This window comes from Tyto alba, unplaced genomic scaffold (genome assembly GCF_018691265.1).
Source record: "Tyto alba isolate M040663 unplaced genomic scaffold, T.alba_DEE_v4.0 Super-Scaffold_10, whole genome shotgun sequence".
NCBI classification, from domain to species: domain Eukaryota; kingdom Metazoa; phylum Chordata; class Aves; order Strigiformes; family Tytonidae; genus Tyto; species Tyto alba.
The window spans coordinates 3,085,880-3,101,393 of record NW_024881262.1 but is presented as its reverse complement, the minus strand read 5'-3'; the positions used below and the strand labels follow the sequence as shown (position 1 = coordinate 3,101,393).

Sequence of the window (15,514 nt, the reverse complement as noted above, 5' to 3'; positions counted from 1 at the left end):
AACATTACTGATATGCAAAATTGCCCCATCGTGGAAATAAAGCCTGAATAAGAAGTCCATGCTGTTCTAGTCTTTATTAACTGTTTCAGGTTCTACAAAACTAAGATTAAACTGAAATTGGTTACTTAAAGAACCATATCTATTACTTTGGAATTAATTTTGGAATTAAATTATCTTTATTTTTAGAATTAAGCAAGTAGTTGGATTTAAGTAGTGTTTTGTTTTTTTTTTTTCTTCACTACTGCATCTCTTATAAAAAGTACATCACCTTCTTTTGGAAGATGACACTTAAGACACCTCAGTCCTGTCCTCAAGTCAGAAAGGACCCAGTGTTTCTCCAAACCATGATTTTTAAGGAAGGATTTCTTTTTCAACATCTTAAGTCCCCTTTATGGCAAAATAAAAATTCTACTGAAATTTTCTAATTCATAAGGTTTTCTGGATAACTTTTTTTCTGTGTGGTGCCTGGATAGTTGCCTGAGCAGGCCTCGGGAGGCAATCAATGTAGTCAGTATCTCCAAGAAAGATGAGCTGTTCCCTATCTCAGTTAGCCTTTTCCTTTCTTTAGTTGTGGGACACTTCTCTTTCATGCTGTCATCCCTGTTCTGAAGGAATATCCCTCTTTCATTTTGGAGTCAGCTGTCTTCTGTATAAGGAGACTGACATTTCAGCTTGTAGCCGCTTGTTTGGGAGAAAGACCTTCCTCTGGAGGTCAGTTTTCTTAGGGATGAAGACTTTCCTATTAAAAAATCATGCAATATGTGAGTGTAAGTAAAATATTTTTCAATGTTGTTGTTTCTCACCACTCCCACCCCCCCACAACCCCTCCCCCATGTTTTAATCCTCTTTCTTCCTCCCCTGCCCATTTTGGTAGCAAAAATAAGGACAATTATCAACCTACCCTCCATGGGGACTATGTTGAAAGCCAGTGTTCGCAGAGGCATGATCCTAAGGAATGTGTATTAGAAACTGTAATTAGATTCAGGTATCAAAAGTAATCAACAGCCAACAGATCTTTTTGTAACAAAATACAGAAACAATGGGAGTTGAAAAATGTATGATTTTTTTAGAAAACTTGTTCGTTTAGAGCAAGTTGCACTTAAGAGGGCAGCATCTGTACTGCCACAAGTGGAACTACAGTAATAGAAAGCACTGTTTCAACTTGTTGAGGTTGAAAAGTTGAAAAACTTCAACTTAATAGCACACAAAAAATTTCAATTAAAATCATTAAATATTCAAAACTGAAGTGGTGTAACTGACATCAAAAGATACGAATGTAAGGATAGTATTATCATAACACCTTCACCCAACAAACACCAATTACAGCTCAATTTAGAGCTGTAAACTCTGCCTATCAGATAACCCATGTTGGTTAATTTGTTAGAGCATGAGGTTTTACAATTACTCAAAACATAATTCCGGATGTTTCCCAGATGTTTCTGTAAGGTGCTCTAAATAGCAGTTTTAAGACAGATGCTTAGGAAATTTTTGAATGATGATGTATTATGATTAACGCTTCGGTTAGTCTCAGATGTTATGTTTATAGTGAATTTGAAAGAGAAAATCATTTAGAGTAGTTTGCTGAACTATAAATAAATATAGAATAATCTGGAGTGTGATGAAAGTCTACATAACAGTGGGTACTTTAACTGATAAAATCTTGAGGTTTACCAGTGTCACAGAGACCAGTAAAACTGTCAGTAATCGCAGTCCTAATCCATTTGCTTTCTACTGCAATCTTGGGTTTTGCTTAATAAGGAGAAGACAGACTCTATATTCTTCATTATAATTGTTTGGTTTTAATGTATGGCAGCAGCAATTTTGCTTCACTTAGACTACCTGAACTGCCTTCAGGAGCCAAAGTAGGTAAGCGTGCTTCAGTTGAAACTGAGCGTTACCACTTACATTTATTTATTTTCATTTCTGCGATTAGTGGTTGGCAGGAGGTCAGTCCCTGGCTCCCCCTGAAGCAGATGTCAGAAGTTTATGCCTCTTTGTTTCCAGCTTCAGGGTGAGTTTTTCCTCAGATTGTGAAGGCGAATCAGTTTGGCAAGATGTTGATTACAGTAATTGCACAAAAGAGAAAACACAGCTGTATACCAGGGTGTTTCCACTTTACTTTCATTAGTGCCTCGCACTTCATTACTGATGTTGATGGCATCGAGTGCATCATTCCTGATTCGTAATTCTCCTCTTTCTTGCTATCTTTCCCTTGAAAACTGAGCCAAGTGTGTGAGGCTGGATCTTGATGTCTGCGGGGAGCGGGTCCCTAAGGGCGGGAGGGGTGTCGCGGCTCCCTCTCGCCGCTGAGCTCGGTGTCATGGCGCCGGTTCGGGCGCGTCCCTGCCCCTGAGGGGCCGCCCGGCCGTTAACGGTCGCCCGGTTTGAGCGCGGCGCCCCGCCCCGCTGACCGTTTACATTCGAACGGCGCGGCCGTTGCTCCCCACCCCCGCGCATGCGCGGCTCGCACGGCGGCGCTGTGGCGAGCGGCCTCGGTGGCGGTTCTCCGCCGGGGCGGCCGATGCTTGGCGGCGGGACCCGAGCGCCCACAGGTAGGCTCTTCCCTCAGGGGAGAGGCGGGCAGCGCGCCCGCCCCGGGCTCCGGCCGTACCCCCGCGCCGGGAGGTGTTTCGTGAGGGCTTGACCCCCGCCATCGGCAGCTCGCGCGAATTTCTGAGGTAAAACCGCCCCGCCGGCGGAGGGCGGGCGGCGGGGACCGCTCTCCCCTCAGCCGGCCGTGGCGGGCGGGGCTGTACCCCGCTGCCTGAGGGACCGGCCGCCATCCCTGCGGGCCCGGGAGGCTTCTCTGCCTTCGGGCCGCGCTCGGCGGGCACAGGCTCCACCGCCGCTTCGTCCTCTTCGAGCACGCTTCCTTCCCTGGTACCTTAGCAAGTTTCTGCTGCTTTTCGATTCCTTTTTTTCTGGTTACTAATAGATGCACGTCGTTACTAGTCGCCGCATCGTTTGCGAGAGCTGGCAGAGGGTCTGCAGGTAGTAGGTAAAGATCTTCTCTTCCTCCTCACTCCGCTGCCTAATGCTAAGAGGCAAATGAGAAATGAATGCTCAAGACCAGAAGCTTTGACAGAGTTCAAGAGATAAGGGATGGAGAGCAGGGTCTTGGCAACAGAGCATGGAAAGGATAGAGTAGCATATTCGCGTTTTTTGACTGTAGTAACTTGTGTAAGCTTGTAGTAACAGGCAAGGAGCCAGTGGAGGGATATACAGGAGGGAACTGTCAGGTCAGCTTGGTGGGGAAACTAGACAGGCTCCTCAGCTGTGTTCATCTGCTTTCAGGTCATAAAAAACAGTGTAAAAGTCTGGGATGGTGGTATAGTAGCTGTGGTAGGAATCGGGACGAGGGGCAGAAATCCCTGGTTGAGAATTGCTGTGACTTGGCCGTGGGATGTTTGTGGTGTGGAGTAAAGCAGTACAGCTGAAATGGGCTGGAATAGGAAGGTTTATGGTCTAGGTGTTGTTTCTGATTTTTGGTGCCGGCCTGTTGTTACAACCGGTGAACCTGGCAGCTGTGTATCAGGCTCCATCCCTTTTGATCCACTGACAAATACCAGAGCTACACCTTGGCCTTCTGGGGTTTTTCTAAAAGTTCTGTCATCCTTTATCATGAAGGTGACTAACAAATGGAAAACACTGCCTATGATGCCTTTTAACATCTTATTTTTGCACAACTTGGGCTTCTATGCTAGTGCTACAGGAAGACTTCACAGACCACTATGGGTTGGGGAGACAGCATTTCTGACGTGGATTTAGTTGAAGTGCAGTATTGAAAGTCGAGTTGAGGATTACGGTGTCATTCAGGAGAGAGAATATGTTGTTTTCTTTCCTGACAGTGGTGCGAGGGAGGAGCAGGGAGCCTGGCAGCACCCACTCCTAGGGAAGGTCTGCATTCAGTGCCCCTCACAACTCTTGGTACAGGCTGTCGTGACTGTTATCAAATGCCAAATTCACCTTTTAAAATCTTCCAGAGTGAGGTTTATCGGCTTGTTACAGCTGGCTTTTGCTGTAAAGCAGTTAGTTATTTATCTACCTAAACACTGACATATGCTGTGTTCCATGTGCAGTCGTTTCTAAACATCTTGCATAATTAGCTGGATGAGCAGTGGCCTGATTGCTAGGTGAGGAACACAGTGTTAGCAAAGAAAACACTGTATTACTTTGATCTACTTAACTGCGAGCTTTGGCAGATGAACTGTAATACAGGTATGGGGTATTTCATGTTTTCACCTCATTTATGGTATCACTAATTAGAAGAGAATAAAACCACAGCTGCTTAATGGGCCTTCTATTGCAGGAAGGTTTCTGAGACTCACTATGTTACTGGCAGAATTACACTTCTGAATTTTTAAAATACCTTCTAGTTTATAATTTGCTTCTACTGGGCGACTCTTAAGATAAATATGTATATACACACATATTTGCTACCACAGTTGTTTGGAACATTTAAGGAAAAGTATATGCTCTGGACAGGAAAGCGCTTGCCAGCTTCCTGCTACTTTTTTTTTTTTTTTTTTTTTTTTCTCCCTGCAAAACTTTTTTTCTTTCTCTTTGCTTAACTCAGTGAGGCTGGGTCTTCTCCTTTTTTTTTTCTTTGGTATTCTCAGTCTCTCTGTTTCTGATAGCCATTTACTGATGTAGTTCTACTGTTCATGTGCAGACTATTTTCTCCATGCTGCTGCCAGTGCAGGATGAAACCTAATTTCAGGATTTCTGTGTTTTGCTTCTCTGGTGCAACTCTGGAGTAGTTGTCTCCAACAGATTAAAAAACCACAGGATGCCTGGAGCAAACATCGACATCAGCATTCCAAATACTGTTTTGAAATAGATGAATAATAACAAATCAAGTGCCGTTTCTTCTGGAGGTACCTGGGGGGCTGGAGCTGCCCCATTTGCCCCTGGGCACAATCTCCTGCCCCAGCCCCCGTCGCCAGCAGGCAACTGCTGTCACTCCTTAAATTTCTCAGTTGCCTGGGAAACATAGCGGTGTGTTTTTTGTGGAAATGGGAATTTCAGTCCTTCTGGCTAGCGGCTGCAAGGGTTATGAAACAGGCCTGACGTGAGCGCAGGCCTCCAGGCTGGCTGCTCGCCGCTTTGACCTGCACAGGCTTGTGGCAAGGGGGGGACACGCTTACTCCTGTGGGGTTTGAGGTGATTTTTAATAAGGAAAAGTTTTGTAAAGTTGCTCCTTTGTTTTCAGGGTAGCAAGCAACTACTTCGCTGTTAAAACAAATTTTTGAAGATTCATTCTATCTTGCCCTTTGCGTAGCTCAAATAAGCTAGATATGTGCTCTTTATAAAGAAAATTTCCCTCCTGTAGCAGTTCCTTTGAAGAGAACTATAGTCATAGATTTAGGGAAAAATAGGAACTTAAACACAGGGATTTTCTTAAACATTAATTCCGTATACATATAAAAGAAAATAATGAATGAGAGTACCTACTAAGGATTCTTTCTTTCGTTTCTAACCATGAGCAGAAAGTTAACTGATTTTTTTTTTTTTTTTTAAGTGGAAGTGATATTCCCAGGTTTCATAATTTTATATATGTATATATATACACTTATAAATAAAACTTTTAAATGTATTTCCTATGGGGATTCTCAAAAAATAATTTATCGAGGCAGTGGTGTAGATTTGTTGTTCAGCTTCCCTTCATTATTGATACATGTCTTTAGCTTCAGGGTCTGGAACATCACTTAAAAATGTGAAGTTATTAACATACAGACCTAAAGAACCTAGTGTTGCCACAGTGGCTAATTGGAAAAGCTGGAAAATGAAGGTCTGTGGCTCCCCATTAAAAAGAGAAATACCTCATGGGCTGTGGTCAGAGCAGTGCAGTACAGAAGTAGATTTAGTGGTAAGGTGTTGTGTCTTCTGCGAACTGTCTGTAGTACTTGATATTAATTCTCTTTAGCCAGGAGAATACACTAGTTAGTTATAAATGCTAACACACTTTATTGTTATTCTTTTAAAGGGTGGTTCTTAGGAATTATGTCTCTCTTTGGTAGATTTTCTTCCAAGTGTTGTTAAGGTCTTTTTAAAAAGTGGAGTTCAAATAAGTGAACCAATATTTTGTATTAATTAGCTGAAAAAATTACCTGAAGTGTGTTGGATGTGTTGGTTTTTTTTTTGTTTGTTTGTTTTTTAACTGTAATAATCAAAATATGTTTTCAATATAAAAATGACTTATTCAACAATATACAAATAAGTCTTTGAATTGATCTGGTTATTTTGGGTGCCGATGGCCATTAGATTTTTTTTTTATTATTATTATTTATTATATAGTCTGGTTTTACAAGGCAAAAGAGTCTGATTAGATGTGCAGAGCTGAACACTTTCACTTTCGGGTGCACCGGCCTATCTCAGTAAAGTGAGATAAGCCACGCTTACTTCTGTACAACCAGAGTAGGTTTTTCTGTTCAGAGCTGAAATTAACTCTCAAAGAATCGGGGCCTGAGTATTCAGCTTCTGGCTTCCTCAGGTTAGTGCTGTGCCTTTCGCAGGAATGGTGCTGCTTAATTTGTTCATTGTAAATTGTTTTGTTAGTTAATGACGAATTTAATCCTTGTTGATTTTCATGGTTCCAAATACAATTTAAGGTTTTCTTTTCAAAGAAGAGTATAATTAACAATTCAATTTCTTTTAAGTAGATTCACTTAAAATCAATCCAACGTTGTTAATCTCGGTGTCGGTGAAAAATGCTGATAGATGGATGTGAAAGATATGTTACTGTATTAGAAAGATCGAGGGCACTTCTGAATAAGATAACCTTGAATACATCTCATAGATAATTATCTTCCTGACTGAACCAGAGAAAGGTCCAGTAGCACTTTGTGCAGCTGCGTTAGCCCAGCTGCATGTTATAGTTTTCATATTTAAAGTTAGACCCTAAATTGAGAGTCTTTGATACTAAATGTATGGACAATTTATTTTTGCAGTGTATCAAAGTCTACAGAGTTAACTAGGACTGATGAAGGGGACAGGAAAATGTGACACAAAGATAAGGACAGTGTGTACTAATTTCCCCATTTTTTTTTTTTACCAGAATTAAAACCTGAAATATAATTTGTTATTAAAACTGACATTAGAGTTACTGTTACTTGTGACTTTACAGTGTGATTTTTACAAGGAAGGCTGGCAAAGAAAAACAAGGCAACATTATCAAGGACAGAAAATGAAAGTTAGGTTTTTAATTTTGTGCTTAAAGTAACCCAGGAGTAACACTGTGAGTCTAATTACTGTTGGTGTTGTATTTAAGGGCCATTGAGTGAGACTTCTCTTTGTGCCAGAACCTAGAAGTAGCTTTTAAGTAAGTTGACTGCTTAATACTCTCATGACTATTTATATTACAAAAGTAACATTTTAGTAAAGTTAAGGGAAAAAAACCACCCTTTCTGTATTGTTCTGTCCTTGAAAATGTTACTCACTGTCTGAGAAAATTTTAATGATTTGTAGGGTATTTAGAAACTTTAATTCTAGCTTTTACCATTCTTCTACTATTTCCCACTGTAAAAAATAGCTAGGAGCAGATTGCTGTTTTTTCTAGCTTTTCAAGGCAGAAGTTGGATATGGGGGAACACTAGCCTAGTCACTTAGATCATAATTTGCTGAAATTTTTGAACGGTTGATCACTTCAATTCTTCTTTTTTGTCTTCCTGCTCTTCCCCCCACCCTCCTTAACAATAAACTGCCAACATAGGCCAGGTCAGTGGTCGTTCAGTGTCATGTTGAGGTGCTTAGGTTAATAAAATGATTTTAAATCAGTTGATTGCAAAAAGAGATTAAACATTTTTTTCTTTTTGTGTTTCTTTTGTAGGACATGCATCACTTTGAGGAAGAGTTAACGTGTTCCATTTGCTATAGCATATTTGAAGATCCACGCGTTCTGCCCTGTTCCCATACGTTTTGTAGGAATTGCCTGGAAGGTGTTATTCGCCTGTCAAGCAACTTTTCCATTTGGACACCCCTGAGACTTCCTCTGAAGTGTCCCAACTGTAGGAGTATTGTTGAAATTCCTGCTGCTGGCACTGAATCGTTACCTATCAACTTTGCTTTGAAAGCGATTATTGAAAAATACCAACAGGAAGATCACTCTGATGTCGCAACCTGCAGTGAACACTACAGGCAACCGCTGAACGTTTACTGTCTTCTGGATAGAAAATTGGTGTGTGGCCACTGCCTTACGATAGGAAAACACAACGGTCACCCCATAGATGACCTTCAGAGTGCCTACATAAAAGAAAAGGAGACTTCTGGAAAACTTCTCGAGCAGCTAACTGATAAACACTGGACTGATGTATGCTTGCTTATTGAAAAGCTGAAAGAGCAGAAGTCCCAGTGTGAAAACATTGTTCAGGATGATAAGAAAGTCGTAGTCCAGTATTTTAAGAAACTTAGTGATACCCTAGAGCGCAAAAAACAAGCTCTGCTGACTGCACTGGATGAAATGAACGCCCACATTTTGGAAGAGTACGAGCCTCTCATTGAGAAGTTGAAAAAAATAAGGGAAGAACAGCTCGAGTTAATGTCGCTGAACACATCTATTCAAAAGGAAGAGTCCCCGCTTATTTTTCTCGAGAAGGTGGACGTTATGCATCAACGTATAAAAGCTTTGAAGCAGAAGCAGCTGCCGGATGTTAAACCTGTGGAGGTTTACCCGAGGATTGGGCACCTGCTGAAAGATGTGTGGTCTAAAACTGAAATCGGTCACATCAACAAGGTCCTCATTCCAAAAATAAAACTGATTCCGAAAAGAAAGTTACGCAGCAAAAGCAGTGGAAAGGAAGGAAGAGAGTCTAAAGAACTCCTCCAGGCTGTACATCCCATAGCAGTCCTGCTTCTTTTTATAATAATAGCGGTAACTGTGTTTTCATTTCACAAGCCAGTGTCGTCAGCTGTAATCAAAACTACTCCCGCTTATATCTCAGAATTCTTGCTGATTGTTTATCAGAATTTCTGCACCCATTTGCAGGATTTAGTGGATGTGCTGTACCATACATTTAATTTAGTGATGGAGTTTTTGGGGAGAGTTGTTTCTCTTTGACTGTTTTAATGATTAGATTAAAAGTTAGTGTGGGAATCCACAGGATTTTTTAGCAATCCAGCTTTTAAGTAGAAATTTAAAAAGCTCTACACTTTTCCTATTTCCATATCCTTCCTTTTTTGGTATTGTGTAGATTTCCTCTTCGCTAACTCGTAGTTAACTGCGAAGATTTGCAATAAGTTTCCTCTTCTGCTCACACAATACTGAAGTTGGGAGGTGTTTGTTTAAAGTGGAAGCTAGTCAGGAACAATGTCTGCCTAAGAACGCTGTGATCGACTCACAATTGTAACCTGGAGTCCTGTTTGTAAAAACTCCTTCAGCATCTACTTTTTTTTTTTTTTTTTGGTAACATAATTTTAAATTGTTTTTTTTTAATAAAAGCACTGCAACATTAGAACACCTCAGCCTGCAAAGTGGCTGGTCCCGGACGGGCCAGTCACTATCTCTACTGGAGATAAAACTCCTACTTTGTGTTTTACTGACCTCTCTGAATGTATTTTAACTGCTACACCTGCGGTCTTTAGAGGATATATTCATGGCCCTGGGTTTTATTGTCTTTGTTCCTGGTTACTAGCGGATGACATCATTTAATATTTTTTAATTTTTTTTTTTTAAACTTGTGTTTAACAACTCTGGCTTTCCCGTGGTTCTCTCCGCTCCTCAGAGCAGTAGCTGTAGGACTCCTGGTGAAATACTGCACAAGGGGTTTTTTTTAATGCCAGCTGTGCACTAACTGGGTGTTTGTTTAGTCTGGCAGGGAACTCTCGCTGCTTACTAAACCGAGCCCTGACTTTTTGCTAAGTCATTTCATATGTAGTAAAAATAGGCACGTGCTGTAGTCAGTAGCAAAACTCCCATTGAAGTCGGGGGTAGAAGGGTTTCAAATGTTGTCGAGAGCTCTTTAAAACAACTTGACAAGGAGAATTTACCATTTCAATTTTCAAACTTCTTCTGTTTGTAAATTTAACTTTCCAGCACAAATAACAGAGATCTTTACCTTGACGTAGAGGAAACACGATAGCATTTTATTCTGCAACCAAACCACCGGTGACACTGTTTGCTGCTGTGGGGACCCTCCCCTGCCCCCCCTTTTTTGGCTTTGTGTGATTAAGGGGCTGATCACAGCAAGCCCTGGGCCAGCCTGGCAGTGGTGCGGTTACAACAGCAGCACACAGATCAGCTTACAACTCACCAAGAAGCCAAAACCGAGTATTCCCCGTGTCTAATTGTATTTGGCTTGATAAAAACAATGATGTTCTAGCACAGCAGCATCGCTCGGCTGTTGTACGTTTTTAAATAATGTAGTGAGTGAAGGCTGAGTGGTTAAAGCGGCTTTTAATTACTTGGTGTTTTAAACCCTCGTGCAAAGCAAAACCTGCCCCTTGCTGCCAGGGGGCCTGCGAAATGCCGGTGGGAGCTGAGCGCCCGGTCAGCCCTGGGATGTGATGCCCAGAGTCCCGAAGGGAGATCCGAGCACCGGCGCTGATATCCCACCTTGCTGGGTCGATAAAACACTGAAGAGCAGCTCCCTCAGCTGAACCAGTTAATTACAAAATGGCTACGCAGGGCTGAGCGCTTGCCCCGGCCCTGCGGCGCGGGGGGTGGGGTGGGGTTGATGGAGAGGGGAGCAGAGGGGCTTTGCTGTCATCTTGTACATTTCTGCAGTTTAGTTTTCTGTAATCTTTTAGAGTTACAAAGGCAGATCCCAGGCTGGTCAGGTTTTGAAATGGTGTTCAGATGGATGCGTGATTGCTGTCGTATGAATTTCCCAGGAAAAGTGGGAATTTCGGTCTTGGGGCCTGCTAGAAGGCGTGTAAGTCTCTCAACCCCTGGTGCTAAGTGGGCTACGCGAGGCTTCTTTTTTGTCTTTGCCTTCCTGTCTTAAATTCTTGACTTTTAAAAACTTACAGAGAGTTTATAACGCAATTTTATTTTTCCAGACTACGGGAATTTATAAAATGCCTTTCCCACTGGTTGAAACGTCAAGTATTTTACCTTACACACTATATTTTAATAAACTTGCATACAAATAAAATTTATTCTTACAGCAGGATCGGCTAACCCCTTGATTTTTCACAGACCTCTTCCTCTGATCCAACCCAGCGCTGAGCCAGCGAGGGGAGATGGAGCAGCAGCCCCGGCTGAAGCAGGACTGGCCGCTCTGCCTCGCTGCTTCTGTTTCTTCCAAGCACCTGGGTTTTTTTTTTTTTTGCAGCATCAACTTTAGGAGGATCCTCTGACCCGGCGTGTGGCGAGGTGGGTCAGCGGGGCTTCGCGCTCCGGCCTGTGCTGGTGATTTTTTTTCCGTCGGCCGCGCAGCCGGGGCAGTTTCTGCCTTCCTTTTCCTCTTACCCCCAGCCTTGGGGTGGGTGGCCAGGCTGCTGCAGCCCCGCGCTCTCCTGCCCGTGCTGGGTACAACTCGCTGCGCTGGGTTTCGTGGAATAGGGATGGAAACTTGTTTCAAGAAAATCACATTTTTTTTTACTGCATTTTAATTGAGGTGGGAGAGGGGCTTGGACCCTGTTGAACCTAGGGTGGTGGGGTTTTTTGGAAACATCGTTTCCAAATTCAGAGTTTAGAAATTCCTTTTTCCCCTTTAGAAATTTGAAACTTCATTTTAGAGTTTAGAAATTCCTTTTTCTCATTTAGAAATTTGGAAGCTCATTTTAGAAGTGTCTTACTGCATATATTTTTTTAGTGTGTTTTTTTTTTTGTTGTTTTTTTTTTTTCAAATTTAGAAGGGAAGTCTGGTTGAAAAAGTGTTGTCATGGGGGAAGAGACTGAAGTTCCCAGGTGTCCAGGCAGCCCCTGGGATAGCGAGGTGGCCTCGGGCACCTTCAGGAATGGCTCCCACAGGTTGTTCCCTTGTCCCCAGCTCCTTAGCTGAGGGATTGTCCTGCCCTGCAGCAGCTCTGCTGCTCCTGCCAAAAATATCTAAGGCCCCTTTTTACTGCAAGCTCAGAAGTCACCGTGGGGACCTGCCCTGCTGGGGCGGGTCCCTGCCTTGTTCCTCTGCTGCTCTCCAGCAGGGCTCCCTCCCTCCTCCTGTACGCGGGGTTCTGGGCTGATCCTGCCCCTGTGTTCATGCCGTACCCCAAGATTTTCCAGCTTCAGCTGGAGATGGGAAAAACCAAACCTGGGGCCAAGCACTGCCGTGCAGTTTGTGTTTTTTTTTTTTTTTTTTTTCCTCAGCTCACGTCGTGCTTCAGACTGTTGCTGAGCTGTGGTTCCCTAAACCTGCCCTGCTGCTCTACCACTACGATCTCTTCCCAAAAATAATTTATCACTTTATTCCTTCTACATTCATTTTCACTTGTCAATATTTGATACAATTTTAACATGGCATTGAAAGTGTCTCTCCCGCCCTGCACCCTGAGGCTGATGGTGCCTCGCGCAGCAGGGATAGAGCTGGGGTTTGGTGCTTTTTTTTTTTTTTTTTTTTTTTCCTTTTTTCAGGCTGCATATGACCAGGAGACAGGCACTTCTAGTTCAGGGATCAGTCCTAGGGCACGCGAGCCAGGTGTGACTGTGACTTTCAGACTAAAAGGCACAACTTCAGTTTTTTAGTACCAAAAAAGAAGAAAAAAAAAATATTGGATCCAAAGCAAAACTGGCCCCTGAAGCACTGACAAGATGCTGATGGAAATGGAGAACTGTGACAGGCAGGTGAGCAACAGGCACCAGAGCCTGAACCAACCTCCTGCTCCCTGGGACACAGCTCAGCCTGGGGTGGGGGACAGCATTAATGAGCAGAGGGTAATTACTGCCTTAATAAACCCTGAGCAGGGTTCATTAATAAACTCAGAGAGGAGGGGAGGAGGATTACCAGAAGAGCAGCTTCCTCAAACACTTAGACCAGGGTTACAACCCTCAGATTCCCAGCCCATGCAGCCTTACCTCCCCGATCCTGCTTCTATACATGTAAATTATTTTGTATACTGACTTACTGGGACTCGTAATAAAATATTACGGAACACACTGATGACACTGAAAAACAATAATGTTTCTTTTAATAGACACAGTGAAAAGCCCAGGTATTTAATAGCAAATGCAGAACCCAGACGTTGACGTAAAGCCTACCCCTGGAATATTCAACTAGCTACATAATTGAAAAATAGCTTTTTTTTATATAGACTGTATAATTGAAAAAAAAAAAAAACGACAGACTTTATGAAAGCCAGCTTTATTAATGAGCTCAAATACCAAACTAAACGAAAAAAGATCTCACATAAACCAGCAGCAATGAGAAGGGAAGTTTCTTCCGCTCTATTTCTCAGCTGTACTACACCCGAGCGCGCCGAGTTCAGTCAGTCCTTTAGACGCAATGATTTTGGGGTTGGTTGCCACACTTTTGGTGATATTGTGAGTCTTATAAACTCCAATTAATCTGTCCGCGATCTCAAACATGTTGTTTCGCAGGGAGATGATGATAAATTGCGCGTTTTTTGTTTGTTCCTGAAAGAGAAGTTATTTGTGTTAGCCCCCAGCGTTTCGCAGAGCTGTTCTTGGACCCTCTCTCTCTCGCCAGGTTTTAGGAACTGAGGAATTCACTGCCCAAATCTGCGGGGGCCAAGGAACAGCCAGCAACGTGCCTAAGCAAGAATTTCCTCCTTTTCTCTCTTCTACAACCTATTCAAGTGAATTCAATACAAACACAGGGAATTTCTTTCCGGAGTTTTTTAACGTGAGTTCTACAAAACTTCCCAAAAGTGGGTGCTGCTCATTTACCAGAATCGGTGGAGCAAGGGCTGCTTGAAGAATGAAATGAAAAAAGCAAAGTGATTTCCATGCCCCGAGAGCAGGGAGATCGAGCCCTGCCCTAGTTCTGTGACCCCGAGGCAGAACAACTGATAACACAACATCTACACTTGGTGCTGCTTTAAAGAGAAAACAAACCCTGGCTTTAGGAAACCAGCAGTCCGAGTGTAAGTTCACCAGTGCTCCCAGCCCGGTTCTTGCTGGGGTGAACTGGGACCAGAGAGCTCACTGGGCCGGGCTACGAGGAGGGAGGGAAGCGCAGGAGAAGGGGGAGAGGAGAGAGGCTTAACTGGGAGAAAAGAAAAAGCAGGACTTCTCTGGGGAGCAGGCACAGCCTGGCAACACCGAGGTGTAGCGGCAGCCCGGAGCCAGTTTTACGAGGTTCAAAAGCTTCAGGACAGATGTAACGAAAATGCCTCAAATACCAACCACCATCTTTTCTCCTAGGATGGTGCTAATTCAGAAGTTGCACACAAAATACGAGCTGCAGCTATGTATCTGCTAAGCTACAATTTGCATTTAGGAGTTAAACTACACTAGGTTTTAAATCTAAGTGTTAGTCTGGGCTGCAGTTGAAATGAAACTCTTTGCTCTAGCAAATCACGTCGGGGTGACGGACCTTCCTCTGACAATACAGGCCCTGGGGAAGTGAAGTTCCCAGCTGCAGGGAGGAATCTTCAAAGTGTTGCCCTAATTTTAAGCGGCTAATCATAATCTTTGGCACTTCTCAAGTGTTCCCAAAACTGATGGTTATAGTCTGGATAATTCTGAAAACTCCTTAAATTAGCAACTAGAACTGTAGCAATGTAAATGTTTGCTTGATATAAATACGGTGACAACAATTTTTAAAGGTATGAAAGAAAAAAAAAAACACTAAAGTCACCAACAAAGCAGCTCCTGTTAATGAAATGGAAGCATAAAACCAAGGAACCTTGGCTGCTCCCGAGGATGAAATCATGAGCTTGGAGCCACGAAGACATTACTAGGAGCTGAAGAAGTTACTGTGCTCTCAGCTGACTAGAGCTGATTAGTTTGGGGAAAGTATTTCTATTTTAAAGAGGAAGCAGTAGCAGCAAGGACACGTGGAAATGTGGCACCTTTGGGAAACTCCAGCAATCGAGACAACTTTTAAAACAGGACTGGAAGGGAAAAAACTTGTAAATTCTCGAGTAGTTGCCTCGTTTCAGGAAAGCTGAAGCAGCTCAGAAAAAAATACGCCGAAAGCAGTGTTCTAAGCACCTTTCTGGAAATCTGCTTAGTACATAGTTTCCACTTAATGCTCTATCACTGCAGGTTTTAAAATCAGGCCGTAATCGTGTTACCACTTTGTCTTTTCTGGGAGAGGAGAAAATATCTTAGAAAAATTATACTTTATAGTAGTTACCATTAAATACTTACATATATGTAATATGCTACAATTGATACATTTTTGAAGTCAAGTGCTGCATCGATCTCATCCATAAAATAAAGTGGCGTTGGCTTGTAATGATGAAGAGCAAAAATGAGAGCCAGCGAACTGAGAGTCTTCTCTCCTCCTGATAAGTTGTAGATCTTCTTCCAGCTTTTCCTCGGAGGCCGAACACTGCAACAAATCAAGAGTTTGTAACTCCTTTCTGTTCACAATTAAATACGTCGTGGTGAAAAGTCACAAGAGAGGAGGGAAGTTCTGGAAGACACAGACTGAAAGCAGGGAGGAGCTGC

General features: G+C 42.8%; 2 protein-coding genes across 7 annotated transcripts in view; one reads left to right on the top strand and one right to left on the bottom strand.

Annotated features, from left to right (window-relative positions):
- The first annotated feature begins 2,442 nt into the window (after nucleotides 1-2,442).
- TRIM59 (tripartite motif containing 59) lies at nucleotides 2,443-13,037 on the top strand. 4 transcript variants are annotated; one of them, XM_042793774.1, is made up of 2 exons: nucleotides 2,443-2,552; nucleotides 7,829-13,037. In XM_042793774.1, the coding sequence occupies exon 2, from the start codon at nucleotides 7,832-7,834 to the stop codon at nucleotides 9,053-9,055; it is 1,224 nt and encodes a 407-aa protein (XP_042649708.1). In that variant the 5' UTR covers nucleotides 2,443-2,552; nucleotides 7,829-7,831; the 3' UTR covers nucleotides 9,056-13,037. The 4 variants fall into 4 exon arrangements, with proteins under 4 accessions (XP_042649708.1, XP_042649724.1, XP_032861514.1 ...); XM_042793790.1 differs by lacking the exon at nucleotides 2,443-2,552 and adding an exon at nucleotides 2,586-2,678; XM_033005623.2 differs by lacking the exon at nucleotides 2,443-2,552 and adding an exon at nucleotides 2,716-2,998.
- Nucleotides 13,038-13,222: 185 nt separating this feature from the next.
- The window catches only part of SMC4 (structural maintenance of chromosomes 4), a 41,294-nt gene continuing 39,002 nt past the window's right edge, over nucleotides 13,223-15,514 (bottom strand). For all 3 annotated transcript variants that reach the window (XM_042793603.1, XM_042793619.1, XM_033005628.2), the window contains exons 23-24: nucleotides 15,212-15,395; nucleotides 13,223-13,510 (exon numbers count right to left, since the gene is read on the bottom strand). In XM_042793603.1, the coding sequence (XP_042649537.1) occupies nucleotides 13,322-13,510; nucleotides 15,212-15,395 (373 nt within the window). In that variant the 3' untranslated portion in view covers nucleotides 13,223-13,321. The remainder of the gene's footprint in view (nucleotides 13,511-15,211; nucleotides 15,396-15,514) is intronic.